At 42.7% G+C, this 20,332-nt stretch overlaps 1 protein-coding gene across 2 annotated transcripts in view; it reads left to right on the top strand.

Annotated features, from left to right (window-relative positions):
- Positions 1-1,613: 1,613 nt before the first annotated feature.
- The window catches only part of HEPHL1 (hephaestin like 1), a 34,911-nt gene continuing 16,192 nt past the window's right edge, over positions 1,614-20,332 (top strand). Inside the window, exons 1-9 of one of the 2 annotated variants that reach the window (XM_069030874.1) lie at positions 1,614-1,783; positions 10,230-10,474; positions 11,253-11,465; positions 13,241-13,420; positions 14,404-14,658; positions 15,641-15,809; positions 16,480-16,616; positions 16,772-16,903; positions 20,026-20,237. In XM_069030874.1, coding sequence (XP_068886975.1) covers positions 1,614-1,783; positions 10,230-10,474; positions 11,253-11,465; positions 13,241-13,420; positions 14,404-14,658; positions 15,641-15,809; positions 16,480-16,616; positions 16,772-16,903; positions 20,026-20,237 — 1,713 coding nt within the window. Of the gene's footprint in view, positions 1,784-10,229; positions 10,475-11,252; positions 11,466-11,538; positions 11,624-13,240; positions 13,421-14,403; positions 14,659-15,640; positions 15,810-16,479; positions 16,617-16,771; positions 16,904-20,025; positions 20,238-20,332 lie in introns of those variants that run through there. The other variant, XM_069030882.1, reaches the window with a different exon arrangement.

Raw genomic sequence — 20,332 nt, 5'->3', positions numbered from 1 at the left:
AGAAAATGAACATCAGCATGTATCAGAGATAATTTGGGAGCTGAGGGACTCCTGCTTTTACAGCTATGTCAAGCTGACCAATTGTAGTTGTCTGACTGTATCCTTAACCCACATATACTGGACTTTCAGTCCTCATAGCTAAAGAGATGCAAAGCATAGCCTAAAACCACCAAAAGCTTCTTTAGCACAATACTGCATGTGTCTGTGTACCTTGTCTCTTAATTTAGATGAGATCTATCAAGGTCCAGGCAGCTGCAGCTCAGCTGCTGTGAACAGCACCTGTTTTTTGAGTTATTCTCTGTGACTTCAGAGACACCTGCACACCAGCGAGGAGAGGGGAGCTCAGCACAGCTGACTGTACGTGTAGCCATCTCTGCCACATACCAGAGGGTGAACCTCACATGACTGCCACATAAAACCTCATTCACATCACTGAGCTATGTCTTGGCGGACAGCATTAAACCTGTGACTTACAAGTCCACTTCTGAAGCTTTTTGCAGCCCTAGTCACAGATAACCATTAGCTTCCACAGGAAGAGATCCCATGGTTCTGGACCTGAAAGGGGAATTTCACAACTGTTTGAGCTTGCAATGGGTCTCAAGAACTGTATTCCAGAACTGCAAATTTTTAATGCCTGTAGTCAGTTAAAAATTAGGAGCAGAGCAGTATGCTTTTGCAAAATGTCTTGTCACCTAGATGATATTTTTGGGGATGTTTCCTAAGTGGTTTAAAATATCCTATCCTATCCTATCCTATCCTATCCTATCCTATCCTATCCTATCCTATATACATTTACACTGGGCTTTGCCAAGATGGTTACATAGATATCCTCTTAGAGGAGGTTAAGCTATAAAGGGAGGGAGTGATTTTCTAGAGAGCTACGTGGGCATGTTAATTACCAAGGTTAATAAAAGGGTGATCTTTGTGAGCCTCAATTCTTAGGTGTCCAAATGGAAAGACTATTATAAGGGCTCTAATTTCCAGGGATGCTTGTAAAAAGGTACCTCATTTTGGGCACCCTAAAACTGAATATATTCAGATCAATTACAGTCTTAATAAATAGATCCAAAAAGGCTAGAAATTGGAGAGGTACTGGCCAATTCTTTTGCTCCCTCTCATAATGCTGGATTATAACTTAGTGTTATGTCATTGAAAAAAAAATAAGGAAGGCAACAAGATGCTATTTTTAGAAATCTCAGACATGACAAAGAAGTTAAAATAAAAATTTTTTAAAAAGGGGTTTTACAAGGATGTCAAAAACACCAACCCCTCTTCTGCCCCAATATGCAACATCACCTAGTTTGGCAAAAGGAGGACTAAAAAGCATTCAAACTTCTAAAAACCACCAACTGGCTCTAGCCTGGACAGGTAAGTGAGTAATTCACTCACTAACCAAAGGATTGGCATAAGTCCTGCCACGACAGCAACCTTCTCCCTGCTCTGCATAGCCCGGCTCTCTGCCTATCCCAGTCCTAACCTCCTGAAAAGGAGGAGCTTTGCTCTGTCCTTCCTTATTTATAACTTGTCGAGAGCTGGGAGGGAGGGACGGGTGAGCTCCCTGTGGTACATCCTGCTGCTGCCTGCCCGTGCCAGCCTCGCAGTCACCACCACAAATGCCTCCCGCGCAGCGCGGTGGCCGCCTCCGCGCCCTGGGGTTCCTCTGCCTGTGGGCAGTGGTGGAAGCAAGGACCAGAACTTACTACCTCGGGATTGTGGAAGAGAACTGGGACTATGCACCATCTGGGAAAAATCTGATCACGGGGCAAAGCCTCTTAGAGGACAAGTAAGTGACCGGGGACTTTGATAAGCTGGAGGTGTACCAACAGCTCCAAACCAAAACTGGTTAATGTGGTAACTTTGCTGCAAATGTCTTAAGACGGGCTTTTCCTTGCTCTTATTCTGATGATGTTGTCACAGGTGGGAATTCAGGTTCAAGGCAGGAGTAGACTTTGATTGATTTCTCTTCCAGTGTGGTTGATTAAGCAAGGTGATAGTTAACATGTATTTGAAGAGGATGTTAATGAATTAATATTGGCCAAGAAAGCAACAGGTATGGGCTCAATATCCCCCACATGAATTTCATAGAGATGCAGGCATCTCTGGGACTTGGTATCAAAAAGCAAACTGCAACTTTGCTGTAACCAAGCACTGCTCTTTTCAGTAAGACACAAAACTGTTTAACTGGCAAAAGGTTTTAAGTATTCTCCCTGGTTAAAATCGGGGAACTTGGTATGATATTGTGAAATTCAGATGTGTATAATACCTACGAATGAGATACAAGTCCCTATATCCATGCAATCCATACCACTGTGGGGACCTCCATTTGGGAAATGCATTTAAATAAGTGCTTAGATACACAATAGTGAATGGTCAGACAGAATTCCTGGTGCTCTCTGAAACTGGGACGTGTAGGTGAGCACTGGGATGAATCGTGCCTTGGCCAGTGAAAACAGGTGTGTCTGTTCTCATGTCCACACTGCTGGGGCTGGCTGTGTTCCTCCCACAGCAGGAGAGCTGGCCTGACATCGGACGGAGATGGCTCCGATCCCTGGTGCCTCTCTAAAGAATGATTTGGGTTGGAAGGAACCTTTAAAAGTCATCTCGTTCACCTCCCCTGCCGTGTTCAGGGACATCTTCAACTGGGTCAGGTTGCTCAGAGGCACATCCAAGCTGAATTTGAATGCTTCCAGGGATGGGGCATCCACCACCTCTCTGGGCAATGTGTGCTGGTGTTTTATCACCTTCATTGTTAAAAACTTTTTTCTTACATCTGAATTGACTCTGTTTTGTTTAAAACCATTACTTCTTACATCATGGGATTCAACTGTGTGGGAATATTTTTAACATTTCATTGATATTTTTGACACACTAGAGGTATTTTGGGAATCCTTCCTCTGAGTCTAGGCTTGGGATTGGAGTGGGAGCTGTAAGTGAAGTCCTGGTCTCTGTACAAGGTTTGGAGGCTCACTGGGAGCTAGATACTGCATCCCAGAAGTTAGAAATGGAAATGTACTTTCTGACTTTTCAGGAAATCCCAAGCCATGCTGGACATGTCTCTAGTGGTCAGTAATTTCAGAATCACTCTCAAATGAATTTCATAAAAGAAATTATTTTGTCACAAGAAGGAGATGAGAAAGAGTTTTATTTTTCAACACAAATTTATGCTTAAGCTTTTAACAGCTAGGGGTCCCAGATAGCATCCAAGTCAATAGGTGTTACCTTTATAGATAGAATTAAGGGTAATAGTTTGTTCCCAGCCCATGAAAACAAGGTTTACTGGCAAAGTTATTCTTCATTTATGTTAAATATTTGAATTTCTCACTTTCCTAGTCTTAATAGAGCAGATAACTTTCTCCACTCACTAAACTAGAATATCTCTCACTGTAGAGTAGTTCAGCTTTAACTGAAGAGCAGCTACTTACAAATCCACTTCAATGGAGAGATATTCAATAGAGAGATACCATAGAGAGATTGGAATCTGTTCTGTAAATTGTACTTTTAAGGCTGTCTGCACTTTGTGCTCCCTGAACACCAAGTGGCACATTTGCTTTTAAGTCTGTGACATAAATGCAATTCATTTTACAAAATGGCAGGACAAGGACAGAAGATAGCTTACATCTTCAGTCACCATGGCAATGTAATAATTACAGAATGCTAATTCCAAAAGGTTTACCCACAGCGGATTTTAATGTAGATGGTACATTCAAAGCTGGGAAGATGTTTGCCATGACTTCCCTACATGCAGCATAATTAAGAGATTTTTGTTATCTTACTCAATTTTTAAACTGTATTGAGTTGAGCCAGGATAAAATGCTGTATTCTGGAATAATAGGGTGTCTGCATAAGCATGTGGGTTAAATAGTGAATCAGTAATAGCTATTTTGACTATTCAGCTCTTTAGGATAATCTCTAATGTAAATTTAAAGCAGTATAATAATGGGCTACTTTTCAGCTAATTGATTGGTTCCTACGGATATTATTAAAAAAGTAGTTCCATAAGCAAAGTTTAAGGATCAGTTTCCAGGTAGGGATAGGAATGCATTTTGAGCCGGCTCTGTTCTGCAAGCAGCAACACTCAGGCTCGCTGAGCCTAGCACTTCTCACCTTGTGAAGCATCCTCACAGCACCCATCTGATGAGGCACTAACCCACTTTTATTGAGAGGGAAGTGAAGATAAAGAGGTTGCAGACAAGCTGATTATCTTTAAAGGAATTGGTGCTTATACAAAAAGGAATGTTCCCTTTGATTCCAGCTAGCCCACAGAGATATAATCAAAACCACTTAGTCTTCAGTACTTAATGAAAATCCTGAATTAGCAAGTGTGCAATGGAAAGTGTTACATTACCTGGATCAGATAGTGACATTTAAGAGATGATTTTCAGTGTTGCTTGCCAAAGTAAAGAATATCTTCCTCAACCTTTAGGTTTTGATAGTAAAGAGGATAAAGGAGGCTTTGGTAGCTGAGGCATGGGGCTGGAAATCAGGTGAGCCGATCCTGGCACCAGACACAGCTATGCTGCTCAGACCCTGCTGTGCTGGTGCTGAGCGAGATGCCTCTGGAGCCAGGAATCCTAGGGCTGCATCAGAACCTGCCTGGGTGTGAGCTGAAAAGACTGCCTCTCATCAGAGCTGATTAGCCCAAATGAGCCCTGAATTAGCAGAACTATTCTGCTTGGTTGATAATTTTTTTGATGCCTTGTCTTACTGCAGTGCTCCAGAGCCAGCCTACTGCTTGCAGAGAATAAGTGTCTTGCTGTACATCAGTACTTTTAAAGTAAAAAGACTAATGAGGCTGTTCACCTCTGCCCTTTGTCTTGTCTAAGCTTGAGGCCTCAAGCTGTTCTAATTCTCTTAATTTGGAGTGTTATGAGTGCAACCAAGATATTTCACTCTCTCTTCTCCCTTCAGAAATTAAACTCAGATTTTCTGAAGCACACGGGGCTTTGGAAATCACAGATCCAAATTATGGCCACTGAGATAGGTGAGCTGTGAAGGTGGTCAGCATCCCTTCCCATCTTATATAATTGGTGGAAGAGCTGACCATTAAACCGTGCTGGACTAGACACACAGGGTGGAAGGTGCTATCAATGCTTCTGGATGTGATGCAGATCCCAGGAAGATTTTGTGAGTTATTGCTGCTGTAGGAGGGTGAGCTTGGATGTTTTCTGCTTTCTTTAATGGTCACATGGGAAATGGCCTTTCAAGCGGAAAATACACCTAGGTGTTGTGGCTTGACATCCACCAGTCATTATTTCCCCACTGTAGCTCAGCCCTCAGGATTAAAGTTTAGTTGATAATCCCTTGAAATTAGCTTGATACTAGTTTATATGATGGACACTTAAATCTTGCTTTGCTGGTGGTAAACGTTAGTAAGTTTTGCCTGATGTAGTAGCTCATCCCTTCTCTTTAGGCCACCAATCCTACATTTATCTGGGCCAAGTCTTGCACCCACCAACACTAACGGGTGTTTTTTGCTACCACAGCATCAAACATGGTTTGTGCAATTTGCCTACGAGGAGATCCCACCCAGAGAAATGACGGTGAAACTGTCGTCACAAATGCTACACTAATGGCTGAGTCATTGTGCGGCCAAATAACCCAATTGCAACAGCAGAGGTGATCATTGTGGGAAGGGTCAACATCAAAAGGGTATTTGAGTTGAAATCCTGGCTCTAATAAAGCCTGAGAGGAGCTTTGTTACTGACTTCAGGGGCAAGTTTATTGCAGGAGGGAAACCATCATACCACACCTGTGACACCTCAGAGCCTCATCTAAGATTTTATGGATTTTATTGACCTCTGTGGCTCATGTGGGTCAGAAAAAGCCTAAAACATCCTTTGAGAGCTTTGTGTCTCTGTCTTTTGAGGACAGTCAACTTTGTTGCTTGACGCTTTGTGGTCAAGGCACCTTTTAGAAAGGTGAGTTGGCACCACTGGTCCCCCTTCACTGGCCATCCCTCAGGCACAGACATTGCACTGGCCTGAGCATGGGAGTCATGGTTTGGTGGAGGGTTACCCTGAACAGGTGACATGACCCAGGGGTTAAAACAATTGCGACATCTGGAGCCCTGTCCTGGCACTGTCCTGGCTTACTTCAGCCACAGGAAAAATCAGGAACTTTGAGGAAATAAAATGGTTATAAACCCAAACACAGAGTATGTAAAGAGGATGGAAAGTAAGGAAGGTTTCATCATCTACAGATTTTAGGGAATAAACCCATAAAGATGGTTGTTTAAATGGTTATGAGTGTAAAGTCTATGGGACTTTAGTGGAATAATGACAACAAAAAGAAGTTTTGCATTTGCATACAGTTGCACCCAGGAGTGTACAGTAGCTATTGGGAATGTCAACCACAGGAGAAAATGTGGGACTCCACATCTAGTAGTTATTCTGAGTGCTGTTTTTTGGCACTTAGTGGTGATTACAGCAGCAAACAAACTCAGGAGGCTTAGAAATTTTATCAGTGAGGATCTGTCTCCAGGCTACTGAAGAGCTGTTTGCTTGGTCATGCACAAGGTGTCTTCCCATTTCCTACTGCTCGCTGTAACACAGTGCTCATGTAAGCACCTCTTGGAAAACATAACCTCTGTTAGGTTGTAGCCTTGAGAGCAAAGATAACAAACACAGTAAAAATTATGGCAAAACACTTCTGTGTGATAAAAGAAATGGGTGTAGAAATTACTCTTCACTCATGGTCCTATCCTAACTCATGGATCTACCTGGAAATGGCAGATTATCTGCATGTCTAGACTTGATTTGAAGTAGAATCTACATGACACTCTTGTTTGACTCTTTCTCTCTGTGGAAGAGTTGTATTACTCATCTTTGCAGGGAACTCGATGTCTGTAATTATGCTTACACTTATTTTAAAGAATGAGAGTTAATTCCCTGCTAATAACTCCCTGTTCCACCCAGGTGCATTGCCAGTCTTTCTTGGAGCTTTGCTACTGCTGACAGGGGTCAAGCACTAAAATGAAATCAGACACAGAAATGAAGGCAAGATTTGCATGGCTTTCTTAGTCTGAACAAGATTTTTTATGCCCTGATTTGCAAGCCTGCTTATCTCTATATGTAACCTCGAGACTGGCCTGACTGCAAGAGATGTAGGAGGAAATTTAGGAAGCTTGCATGGGTACTGCGCCAGAGGATGGAGTATTCCCTATTACTGTAGGAAGAAAGGCTGTCTGAGCATCATGACAGTATGCACATGAAGTGCAGGCTGACAACTGAGTTGGAGAGAAATAGTTAAAATTTAGTGGAGCGGTTCTTACATCTGCACAAGATCAGGAAGATGAAAGAGGTTCAGACAGCAACATCACAAAGCCACCAGGAGGATGAAGCAGTTTGAAGTGAGCAGGAGAGTATGAAGAGGCAGGGAGAAGCTTTGTCTTCTTGTGATAAGAGAGGAATGACAGATAGGAAGCATTTTGGCATTAGGTCCAGTGTGGGTATTCCTTCTGCAAAAGGACTTGAAGAGCTGTAATGTGAAGCACACCAACACTCGTAAAGAGGCATGGAGCTACCAGCTACTTGGGAAGGCTGAGGTGGGCCCCCAAAATTCTCCTGGATGAAATGTGGCAACCTGGGCACCTAGAATGGGACTCACAACAACCAGAGTGCTCTGTTTTCAGGTACTGAGGGCAACCGAAAGGATGTGTGGGAAATATATCTCTGTACACACAGAGCATCACCTAGACTGTGACTGGCTGCAGCTGATACCCATTGCTCCCATTTGAATAGTCCTCCTTTCAGAAAGCTGCCACTAAAAAGACTTCTTTTCCTGACTTCTAGATAGCTTTAAGTAGGAGGCAAGCACAGATCCAGATATTATAGCATAGCTTTAGGCACTGAGAAAGTCTCCAATGCCTAAGCCAAGAGGGTTTTCTCACAGTAATTTCTTGAACTTCTATAACTGGATGTTGGGATCTTGATCTATGCATTTAAAGGAGCTAGGCTCATGTGAAGCATTTAACAAAGCCTGACTAAAACTAGCATTTTTCTGGGGTACAATTATCCTTCTTCAGAAGAGGCAGTGTATCCCAGGGGTGTTATGGGAGAGTGTGCAGTGTTGTCTGGACATAAAGACACTGTCATCATGGCAAAAGCATGGTGCCACTGCACCAAAATATTTGGTGGATGGTGAAATTGGAAAAAAACTGATGAAAAATATCTTCTGAAAATAGAGAATTTCTGAAAAATCTATTGGATATTCTTCTAGAGAATATTTCTTACAAACCATTTTTAAAAATCAACTCATAATTCGAATTAGGGCATAGCCACACAAATACATTGCCATGAGGTAAGGAAGCACGTGCATTTAGATTGCACTCCTATTGACATCACCTCCTACTCTGTGGTAAAGACTCTGGTGGCAGCTCTTCCCCCAGGCAATAGAAGGTATCTTCTCCTAGGTGAATGTGGTAAGACTTGCCAGGTATTGCTATGTGCACAGACAGCTACCACAGACCTGCCAATCCACTGAAAATCCAGATTTCTTGGCAACTCATTCCTTAACCCTGCTTTTGGGGTGTGTTTATCCAGTATACATTATTCTCTGAAGGAGCAGAATGAGAAGCTTCTGTCCCTTCCCCCCATCCTACCCCACTGTTTCTGCCACAGCAGTATTATCGGCAATGCTTTAATTTGTGCCAAAACTTGTGGCTTCTTATAGAGCACACATTTAAAATGAAAAAATGTACTTTTTGGAGACTTTTGTATCTGGATCACATCAGAGGTCTGTGTTAGACAGTGATCATTGAGGTGCAATGACCACAGGTGGGGAGATGTTCTGGGTTATGGTGTCATAGAAATCACAGAATCATAGTAAGGTTTGGGTGGAGAGAGAAGTGGATCTTGTGGTGAAGAACTTAAAGCAAATCATACCTTTCAACTTATGTGACATCCAACACTTTGGTTGCTTGCACTTCACAAAAGAATCTAAATGAAATCTGTTAAGCAAGTGAACTGACCAGTCAAAAACCTCACAATAAATATGAAATTGCTATATTTCTGCCAGTGATATTTCAGGAAAATGTAGTTCAACTTTTGAATGAGTTTTTTAGGAAGCATGAAAGTTCCAACAGTCTTCAGGGGATGAAAAAGATCATGGAGCAGTCAATTACAGTGAAATTGGTCATAAAATCCCCTACTTGCTATGTAGCAAAGGGTTTGATTTCTGCCTTCATTGAGTGTTATAATTAGGGATGAAGATTGTATATCATATTTACCAGCTGTGATATGAAGATAATTAAAAAATGGATTTTATATCATCACAGATAGGATGGACATGGGTCATCAGTATGATGTTATAGTTACAAGGGCAAAACTGATTCCCAGTTATGTAAGAAATATTGACTGGGAGCATCTCTGGCCCTAGGTGGAATATTACTTGCCTATTGTGTGAGTTCTTGTGTTCAGACTTCAACAGAGATAGAGAAGTATTTGCCTTCAAAAGAGAGCTTTGTGAAAGATTTGTGGTGTAAAGAATGTCAGTGTGCTTGGTTTGTCCAGAAGAAGGGTAGGAGGCAATTTAGTCAATTAATTAAAACTTATGCAAGTGTCTGCATAGAAAAGAAGTTTCTGATGGTATGTGGCTCCTTTGATCTGAGACAAAACTTGGCTGGAACCAGTGGTTGGAGTGCGGAGCTGGATGATATTAGACTGCAAATGCAATTTAGGCTTCGAAGGGAGCAGGTGTTTAAAAGCTATAATATCTTAACCACTGACCATATGGTGGGTTCTCCATCACTTGAAGTTGCTATAAACATAGACTCTGGAATGTGGAAGTTATACATTTCATGCAAAACACATTTAATGCTACTCTTCCAGGGAGTTGAACTGGTTGATTAGAATCTCTTTTATTGGCTTTTGAAAAACCTTAATTTGGTTTTATTTTCCTTCTGAACAGTCATGCTTTCAGAGGTGAGGTTTCAAACCTTCAAAAGAGGGAGAAGCTGTTAAAATTGAGCAGCTTGAGGCTTGAGTGGCTGGTCCTCAATGAAGACTTGTAGCAACTGTGCTAAAGACCGGACCTGCAAGTGGGATGGTTGTAACTGTACAGAAAGGGGCTTAGGCCCCTGCTAGTCCTGTCCTGATGTACTCCTGAGCTTTAATTCCACCAGCTCTTTGATGTGTCCCAGGGAACTATTTATCTGCACTGCAAGCACCAGTTATTTGATCAGTTCTTAAGGCAGGTTTACTGTCTCTCAAATTTTCCCTTCCCAACACTAGGTTTGCAAGAGTGTATGCAACAAGAGGAGCCAACCGGATAGGACGTGTGTACAAAAAGGCTATTTTTAGGCAATTCACAGATGACACTTACTCCCAGGAGATCCCCAAAGCAGCATGGCTGGGGTTCCTTGGGCCAGTCCTGAAGGCTGAAGAAGAGGATGTCTTTATCATCCATCTAAAAAACTTTGGTTCCCGCCCATACTCTGTGCATCCGCATGGAGTCTTCTATGACAAGGACTCTGAAGGTAAAAGCTGGTTTGCCTTTTCCTCTCTTTTTTCCCCTGGAGTAACTAATATCATGGCTACAAGTCTGTCCAAGTATTTATTGTTATTGACATTGACATCAGAGGACTGTAGATCACCCTCTCATAAACCCGTCAGTAATTGCAGCTGATGACTAAAACCAGGAACAGCCTCATCTCAAAACTTTTTGCCACAAACTTTCGACACCTGGGATAAATCCAGTACTGAAACAGGTTAGATGGGTCTATTTGCCTGAATTATTGTTCTGAATCATAAGTCATCAAAACATCTTCCCTCCTTCCTTCTACCTCTATTTGAATATATGGAGTTCTTGAAACTAAATGTTTTCCTCTCTTTTGGCCTGTAACAGATATGATCTAATTTTCAGAATCCTGCACCTATGCATATGTATTTTTGTTAGAGGACTGTGTGGATGTGCCTACAGTCAGTACCCTCATCAGTCTTCTGTGAAAAAATACACACTCTTAGATGACAAAATTCTAGATGACTGATAAGAGTAAAGAGACTAGGAAGAAACAGAGCTTGTTAATACATTTTTAAAGCTTTGTCTACCAATAAAAAATGGATTTTAACTCACAATACATTTGTGGTGAGATTGACAGAAATTCTGAGTTTTTTCATAATTTCTCAGTAATTCTGTCTTTGTGAGTGCTGTTATTATTTTATAAATACACATTAAAATAGAATAAATGACACATTTATTTAACAAAAACAACTAAGGGATGGCTAAAATCTTCCTTTTTCCTTTTTATGCATTAGGAGCACTTTACCCTGATGGAACTGGCGGTAAAAGCAAGGAGGACGACTTTGTTGTTCCTGGTGGAAATTACACATACACATGGCCAGTAAGGAAAGATTATTCCCCAACTTTGGCAGACTCAAACTGCTTGACTTGGATTTACCATTCTCACATTGACACACCAAGAGATATTGCATCTGGTTTAATTGGGCCTCTGCTGGTGTGTAAAAAAGGTACTGAGCTAGAAACACTGAGCAAGCCCCTCTGCCAAGCTTGGCATCTTAACAGTCATTTTTGCTTACAGGTATAAACATGATGGTCTAGAGTCTATCCCTACATAGCCCATAAAAAGGGGCAAGGAATAGATGGGCCATTCCAGGAGCATCCCAGGGTAGGTATTGTAGCTCTGGGACAACCCCCTTCCTGCTCCCCTTTGGCTTCACGATAGATTTGCCTCGGCTGGTGGAGGGACTGCAGCATGCTCTGTGACCATCCCGTCGTGGCCAAGACCAAAAATAATACGTTCCCAAACTGGGGAAGTTTCAGGATGAACAAAGGACTCGTTGCTCAGGAAATGAAATTAGAGCTGGGTGGATGACTTTGGCATTAGTGTTTACATATTTGAAGGCCCAATGTTTGTAATTTTTTCCACATACAGAGTATGTATCTATTTTTGTTTACAAGTTATATCTCACAACCATATGGGGATGTCACTGAACAGCCTGTCCTGTGTACTTTATAGCCTGCTAATGTCATGCTGGAGCCATCATGAACCAGCCCTCTCCTCTTTATCAGCTGAGTAATTACCACCTCTCCCCCTGGGCTCATGTAACTCTGCCACCTCTTTTCAGTAACTTTCAGAGTATAAAATCAGCCCTGATTTTATATACAGTACTTCTAAGTGAAGCAAGTTTTACATATGAAGAAGAGAATGACTTCAATGCGGAAAGGACAAGCCTGGTTTCCAGCTTATCTCACACAATTAAAATGTCTCACTTATATTCTCCTCAAGAGCCTTTGAAATCTGCAGAACTGAATATGTGACCCTGAGCTGATAACTATGTGACAACACATGAAGCTAGGAGATAGCATATTCCAAACAATCCTAGCCTGAAAGGCCAAGTTATCTGCATGTTTGGCCTTGAATTCATGAAGGCAGGTATCTACACGATGTTACTTCTCTAGTCCTCCAGCCAGTGCTGGTGGACACAGGACTGACAGCAACGCTCTGAGCTCCCTCCTGTAGAAGGCAGAAGAAGCAAAGGTTTTCATGGGATCAGAGATAGACTGGACAATTGGATGAAGTCTATGCCTGGCAGTGGATAATAACAGACTACTCAGTATCACTGGTCTTATAGTCTCAGGTTCCTCCCCAAACAGACACTAGGATAATGATATTGAACTTGGCTGAAATAGATTCTGTTCATCCTGTCTTCAGCCTTTTTAAATTTACATATCTAGTCCTAGATAACTCTCATGGATTCCTTGTTAGTCTGTGGAGAGTGAGCCACATTTAGAGGGCCACTCTGGGGTTGTGGTTCAGCATTTGCTTCAGTGCAACAGAAGTGCAGGCTACCTCTCACCCCTCCTTAATTCCTTGTCAAAAAAACATGAGTCACTGGTTTCTGGATAGATCCAACTTACGACCTGGCTCACTGTGCCAGAACACAGATGCTAACACTGGCTAAGGGACAGGGTTGGGCTCAATGAGCCAAAGAGGGGGGAAATGGGACAACAGATATTGGCAGGTACTTGTGCTCATATCAGATCAAAAAGATACCAAAAATATCAGCTTGACTTAGATGAACTACCTTCTGGAGGCACTCATCTGTTCAAAGTCTGTTGGAGGGGGGTCAAAATGCCTTAGAAAATCAGGTGAAATTCATCCTGCCCTGCAGACTGTGGGCAAAGAACTGTATTACCTCGAGTGCTCCAAGGTTATTGTCATTTTTAAATTCAATCCTCTCCAAGGCTTTTTTTATCACTTTCCTTTTCGTTTGCGATTTAGGAACTGCAGATGAGACCACAATAGAAGGGACTGGTGCTGCTAATGCTTTTGCCCTGATGTTTAGCATTGTAGATGAAAACTTCAGCTGGTACCTTGATGAGAATATAAATACCTTCTGCTTAGAACCAGACACTGTTGACAAAGAGGATGAAGGTTTCCAGACCAGCAACCGAATGCATGGTGAGAAGGACTTTTGAGTAAATGGTGACCTACAGCAGTGACCAGGCTCTTTTCCCTTCAGCCAGACTTTCTGTCCCCTGTGATGTCTCTCCTTTATCTGTGTGAGCAAGGAATGTGTCAGAATGTTGAAGTACTGTGTTGATAAAAACCTCTCCCTAAATACATCATGACACACTGGTTTGCAGAAAGGAGATTTGGCTTTCATGCCCAGCTCTGACATTTGTTTAGCATTTTATCTTAGGCAACAGATATAAGCCATTTTTTTTGTCCAGTTTTGAAAAGAGCAAAAAAAGCTGCAGAGCACTTTGAGATGTGTGTACTGAAAGAATTCTCAAAGGGCTTGTGGATGATGGGCTGGCTGGTACAACCACTGCTGACCTTCAGAGATATATTGGCCAATGGTACTTTGTGTTATTTGGACATTTGGTGTAAGAAGTTAATTCCAGATATTTCTGTATATTTTGGTTGTTCTGGGGAGCCTAGGAAATAAAATACTGTGCAACATATGAGTCTCATTCTCCTAGCATCCTGATACATTATCAGATGTGGAAGCTGAGGAAGACAGAGCTGACTACATTGATTTGGCTGATATAATTTTCAAATCTAAATTGCTTGAGCCTGGCATATAATGGTATATTTATGACTTAGAATAAGAGGAAATAGATTTCAGCCTTGCTGAATAGCTGCAGAACAAGTTAACTTCATTATCAGGCCTTTTTGGTGATGACTTGGCCTTTGCAACACCTTGATATTACCCAGGAAGTTTTTCACAGACACAGAGAGAGAATTTGGGGCATTTGATCATCCAGAGCAGTAAGATGTATGTTCGAAATGCTGCTCTTCATCAAGAAGCCTGTGAGGGCCTTATTCAGTGTGAACATCCAGGTGGTTTCTTTCCTGGGCCAGGAAAGGATCATCCTTAGAAATGGGATCAGAGGCACTTTTCTTTCACCTCTCATAAAGTCTCATGCTTTTGTTTTTAGCTATTAACGGTTATATATATGGCAATCTCCCCGGCTTGGAGATGTGTGCTGACACTCCCATGTCCTGGCACTTGTTTGGCATGGGAAGCGAGATAGATATCCATGCTGCTTATTTCTACGGCCACACGTTCACTAGCAGAGACCAGAGAGCAGATGTCATCGGTCTCTTCCCAGCAACTTTCATCACGGCGGAGATGACTCCTGGGAGCCCCGGCAGGTGGCTGATAACGTGCCAGGTTAATGAGCACTTACGAGGTACGCTGCTATAGATCTCCCTCATCAGCCTCTACTGTGTTTGGAAGAGAAAACTGGGAGAGGCTTCCAGAGAAAGCAGGATTTGACACCTCTTTGTGACTTTGGAACAATTTGTGACTGTTTCACCAAATAAACATCATGAACATGAGTTTAGTCACCAGCAGAAATTGGTTGGGCCATGACTTGGCCATGTAACTCATGTGAGGAAGACTTGCTAGACTCAGCTCTGTCCCCATGCTTTGTAGGCAAACCTGAGATCTTGATGAGCAGTGAGAGGAGCTTTCATCACCAATTTTTGTTGTAGACAAGTACTTACACATTAAAAAAGTCATGCCAGCTGAACACTTAATAGCTTTTTGCTTTATGGAAATCAGGCAAAACTTGGCAGTGTTTTCAGAAACCATTATGTAGAGGAATTTGATGGTGATTTTGTAATACTTGTGTGGTGCGAGACCCCAAAAGCATGTATCATGAACTAGGTGTCATGGCAGCAGGCAATGTATAATTATCAAAGCAGAGATGAGTTGGGAGAATTCTTACACACTGATTTCAGTGGGATCTGCATCAGGCAAAACAGACTCGATTCTGGCAAAGAACAAATACTTTCAGCAGAAATAACCCATCCGTATTTTAATGAAGTCAGGGGGAGATGATGCCATTTTGCAGATTTCTGGAGGCACTCTGACCTCCAAAATCATTCTACCATCCTTATGCAGATTAAGAAATTGAGTAAATAAGTCCACTCAAGAGTGTCATTGATGTCAGTGGGTTTCACCTGTTGCATAAAGTACCACCTTGCAAAGGAAGGGTGTTGGTATCTGGCCTATTGTAGGCAGAGAATGTCTTTTGAAATAGAAATTTACTGTAGTAATTGTTTCCAATCCACGTAACTCCCAGAGAATTTTGAATGTGCATTTGTATCCATAAGATTGCTGACTCTGCAGCTGGTCAGGGACTGTCTCCAGACTCTTTCTCCTCCCAGGTGGCATGGAGGCACTATATGATGTTCAGATCTGCCAAAAAAACCTGTCTCACTCTTCACCAATCAGTCACAAGAGAAGATATTACATCGCTGCTGAAGAAGTGCTCTGGAATTATGGACCTGACGGTTATGATAAATTCACTGGGCAGGGTTTGAACACCACTGGCAGGTAAGGTTTCTTGTTGTGTTTTAATTTCAGGAGTCTGTGTGACACTGCCCCAGTGATTCACCAGGGCTAGGTCCTGCACTGTCATTAATTTTAATTGAAAGGGTCAGGGAGGAATGGATTTAAACAACCTTGTCAGGAAGCTAGATGCGTAAGTGCGATGCTTCAAGGTGCGTTCTGGAAGCACTTATCTTACTCCATTAAATCCATGGGGAAAGTGAGGCATGCCAAGTTCAACACAGTTAATGACCCTTCATCGAGACTTTTCAGGCAGCTTTCACATTTATAATCAGTGGAGTTCAGAGGTGCCATAGTGGCAGAACTTTCCCCCCTGTTATTACTGATGGAGAGAGACAAATTTCATTATAGTGTCTCCCAGAAAAGCCAACAAGGATTAGAGACACACTGTGCACTGTTCTTGCCCTACGGTAAGTTGATACAGATGTCTCCCTAAGTAAATCAGGGTTAAACATAAAAGTCTAATGCACAATGAATGCCCATTTGTTAACTATTTCAAACCAGTAATATCTTTATTCGTGTGCTAGAAAAGTGTATGCAGATTAGTAACTTGGGGGGTCATTTCTCCTGTGTCTGGAGTAATAACTTCATCTGAAATGAAGGGTTCTGCTTGAACCTTCAATTATTTAACCAGTCCAATTTGCTAATTCCACAGTGAGTCTGCAACATATTTCACACAAGGGACTGACAGAATAGGAGGGCAATACTGGAAAGTTCGCTATGTGGGATATACTGACGCAACGTTCAGTAAGAAGACTTGGTCAGAGGACATGAAGCACCTGGGAATACTTGGTACAGTGAATATTTTCCCCTCCTGTCATTACATCAGGTTTGAATGTAGAACCAGCTGGACTGAGAGGGGAATTTAATGCAGACAGCTCTGTCTTCTTTTGGTGGAAGTATGCTGGAGAGTAGTCCTAATACCTTCCCTCACTCTGTTTATTAAGGCCCTGTTATAAAAGCTGAAGTGGGAGATACGGTGCTTGTCACTTTTGCCAACAAAGCCAGAAGAAGTTATAGCATCATGGCCCATGGTGTAAGCTTCAGCAAGCTGTCAGAAGGTGCTCCCTACTTAGATGGTAAGTTTTGGCTGCACTGCTGCATCCAGAATACTTGAGTCCAAAAATCTGCTGCTGAGCTCTGCAGGTTTGCCCTTTTGGGAGGGGTGCTAAGGCACAAAAGGGATCATTTGATTAGTTGTATCTACCCTTCATGACACAATCCATAGGACTCCACAGTGTGCAAATGTGATGGTTCTTCTCCTTGGGTATGTGCCAGACAAGATATCTATAACAGCTGAGGTCCACATTGAACAAAAGTCACAAGCACAATCCAATTTCTATTCATTCTAATCTAATATTGCTCCATTGCAACCAGCGGATCTCCTCTGGACCTGCTCCAGAATTACGAATCTTAGGATCTGGCATGATGGCCCTGCTGAATCTTTGGCTATAGATATCCATGTGGTCCCAGTTGCTTCACTCCCAATTCTCTAATCCAGGCTGGGCATTGCCCTTGCTTTACTTCAGGATAGTCAGTGTCAAAGGCAGCTTTTATCTGATTGCCCTGGAACATGAAGCACTGATAATCCTTATTAATTCTTATAAATACATAAATGCCGAAATGGAGCATATATTAAATTCTTCCTCTCGTTTTGTGGAAGAACAGGGTCCTTTCACCTAAATTTAACTATTTAATGTTAAATTTCATGTTCAATTGGTAGGCACCTTTTACAGTCAGTCACAAGAAGACCCTTGGGAGATGTGATTCTCCCTCCACCAACAACAGAAGTCTAGAGATTGGGTTAGGGACTAAGCTTGAGATGGCCCAATTAAGGTGAGATGAATCCAATTCATAGCACCAACAGAGATAATGCTGCGGTCTCCAAAAAAGTCTTTGCTGCATTTTCGGCACTGAAAAGTGTTGCTATGACCCAGCCCCCTACTGGGGGCTTCGAGTTCCCCGAAGAGGCAGACTCAGAAGGTGGGTCGAGGGGCGGCTCAGAAGCCTAAGCTGCATCCCCTGGGCGGTGCCCGGGTCCAAGCCGCCTCCCCCTGTTTGGGAAGATTCCTGATTACTCGGTTGTTCACTGGTTCTCTGTTATAACTCCCGCCTCTCGGTTTCCTCCAGTGGTTCTTGTTAAATTGTATCCTCCCCCTGGCTTGTAATTCATTGGTTGTTTTCCCCTTTCGCCGTGGTTTTCAAACTCTCTATAAAACTGAGGACAGTTATAAAGCCTCGGGGAAGGATCCCATCGCATTCCATCCCTTCTGAGCCCGTTCGGGTTGTGAAACTTCTAACAATAAACCTGTTAGGAGCCAGACCAGAACAGCCTCTCTCTTCCTTTGTCTCCGAGCTAACGTGAGCCGATCCCATCGGCTCCTGCCATTTCCCTCTGCAGAGAAGCCAGCTAGCCAGCCCAGCCAGCAGCTCCTTTCCTGATGCCGAAGTCGCTTCAGCGACGCAGAGAAGTAAGGCAGCTGGACTGTCTCTGACCTGCGGCATGCCAGAGCTCATGCCTCGAGCACAAGTACTGCGTTAGGTTGCCATCCAATGTGAGGCAAGAAATGTAGTTTTCTTGTTGCCTAAATTGCTTTGTTTCCACTACAACACATCAAAAGAAACTCATGGGACATAATCCCTCTTTTGACAATTGTGCTGAGAGAGAATTAGGTCAACATGTAAAACTCATCATATAATAAAATCAATGAAAAAGGCTTTATTAAATTGTTGTCTCTTGTTGCTGACCTTGCAACTAAACAAATTCACCAGGAGACAAAACATGAAAAAAACAACTGGCTTGAGTTCAGCCTTGAAGTTATCTGCACAGATCCTAATGCCACCCATGTCAGAGACAGTTCTCCAATGGAAGTGCTTCTTCCCTCTGCTTGCAGAGCTGTTGTGCTTTCATTTAACACTCCCTGGTAATAGCACCCTTCAGCACTGCATACTTCAGTGCGTAGCAAAATCAGCCCAAAATCATGTTCAGCAGCCATGTGAGCTGGCACACCTCTGGGTCTTTGGAGAGGAACCTGACTCCAGATTCATCAATAATCTTTCTGCCCCTTCTTCTCTCCTTTTAACTCTTGTGCCTTGGATTTCCATTACATCTATCTACAAGTGTATACATGCAGGAATCCTGTAGGTATACATGAGGAGGCTGTAGGTTTACGCTGAGGGTAAATAATTTTTCAGAAGTTGTGTATTGTCTGAATGCAGCTTATTCATGGGAAAATTCTGTAAATAAACATACCTGCATCTAGAGATGTCTGCAGACATATGTTTTTTCCAGTTGTGCTCTCAGGAAATACCTTTGCATATTGCATTTGGCACTTGTCGGTCGCAGAGGGTTTTTGACTCCAAATCAATGTTTTTGTTATTGAGCACTGTTGCAGGATGAGTCCAGTAGTATCAGATACTGTGGAAGCCATACTCTGCTTTGTACTGCAGTTTGCAGCAAATAGCTGTGTTCAGATGTAATATTGCTATTTTCACTTGTGTCTAAGTTTCTAAGAAGATTTTCTTGGAGTATTAGAGACTGACTGTGCTGAGAAAATCTAGACAATGGATGCTTAAGTGTTAAACAAAATCTAAATCCACCCTTTGCATGACAGCAGACAATGGCCCAAATCCTTTAAAAGTAGCCTTCAACAAAGAGCAATATCATCCACTCTCTGGAGATGCTGACAGAGGCTTCTGTGCATTGCTACAAAATTGAAAATAAACAATTACCAGGGTCAGATTTGTTCTGAATTTCTAAAGAGCCACAGTTCCAGATCTACTCACTAATGTAATTGATTTGTTGGTGCTTAATGAAAAGCAGAGTCTGAGTTTGTGCCACAGATAAACTCCATGATAGGGCAGATAAGCTACAAACATTTGAGGAAGCCATTTAAGCACCAAGATGAGCTCTGCATCCCTTGTCTGATTGAATCAAGATAATCCAACTTAGAGTTGGATGGTGTCTGAGTGGAGCAGTTGAACTTGTTCTGCGGGGAATGGGCTTGGTTGTTGCCGTGGCACGGGACTCAGGTGAGATGTCCCCATGGCATAACTGCCCAGGCTATGGGATGGTGCTGTGGTGGCAAGGGGGAGCTTCTCCACAGAAATCAGCAGCTATGCCTGACTTCCATCCAACTCTTGTAGTCAGGAAGACAAAGCCTTCCTGTAATCTTGGTGCATCTCAACTTTCTCTCTACAGGCTACCTGAAGCCAGGAGCCCATGTTAAGCCAGGTGAAACCTTCACGTACAAGTGGAGGGTGCCTGAGAATGGAGGTCCAACAGAGAGTGACCCCCCGTGCCTGACCTATCTTTACTATTCAGCCACTGATGCTGTCAAGGACACCAACTCTGGCCTCGTGGGACCTTTGCTGGTCTGCCGGAAGAACACTCTGAATCACGACGGGACACAGGTGCCCAACGTGAATATCTGCTTGTCCCTAACAGCAGGGTGGTGCACTGGGGATTCCCATATGGGCAATTTGCCCAGTTTCCAGGCTCAGTTTAC

This window comes from Aphelocoma coerulescens, chromosome 1 (genome assembly GCF_041296385.1).
Source record: "Aphelocoma coerulescens isolate FSJ_1873_10779 chromosome 1, UR_Acoe_1.0, whole genome shotgun sequence".
Lineage (NCBI taxonomy): Eukaryota > Metazoa > Chordata > Aves > Passeriformes > Corvidae > Aphelocoma > Aphelocoma coerulescens.
Note: the sequence above shows the minus strand (reverse complement) of the source record. Positions and strands in the feature narration are given on the sequence as shown.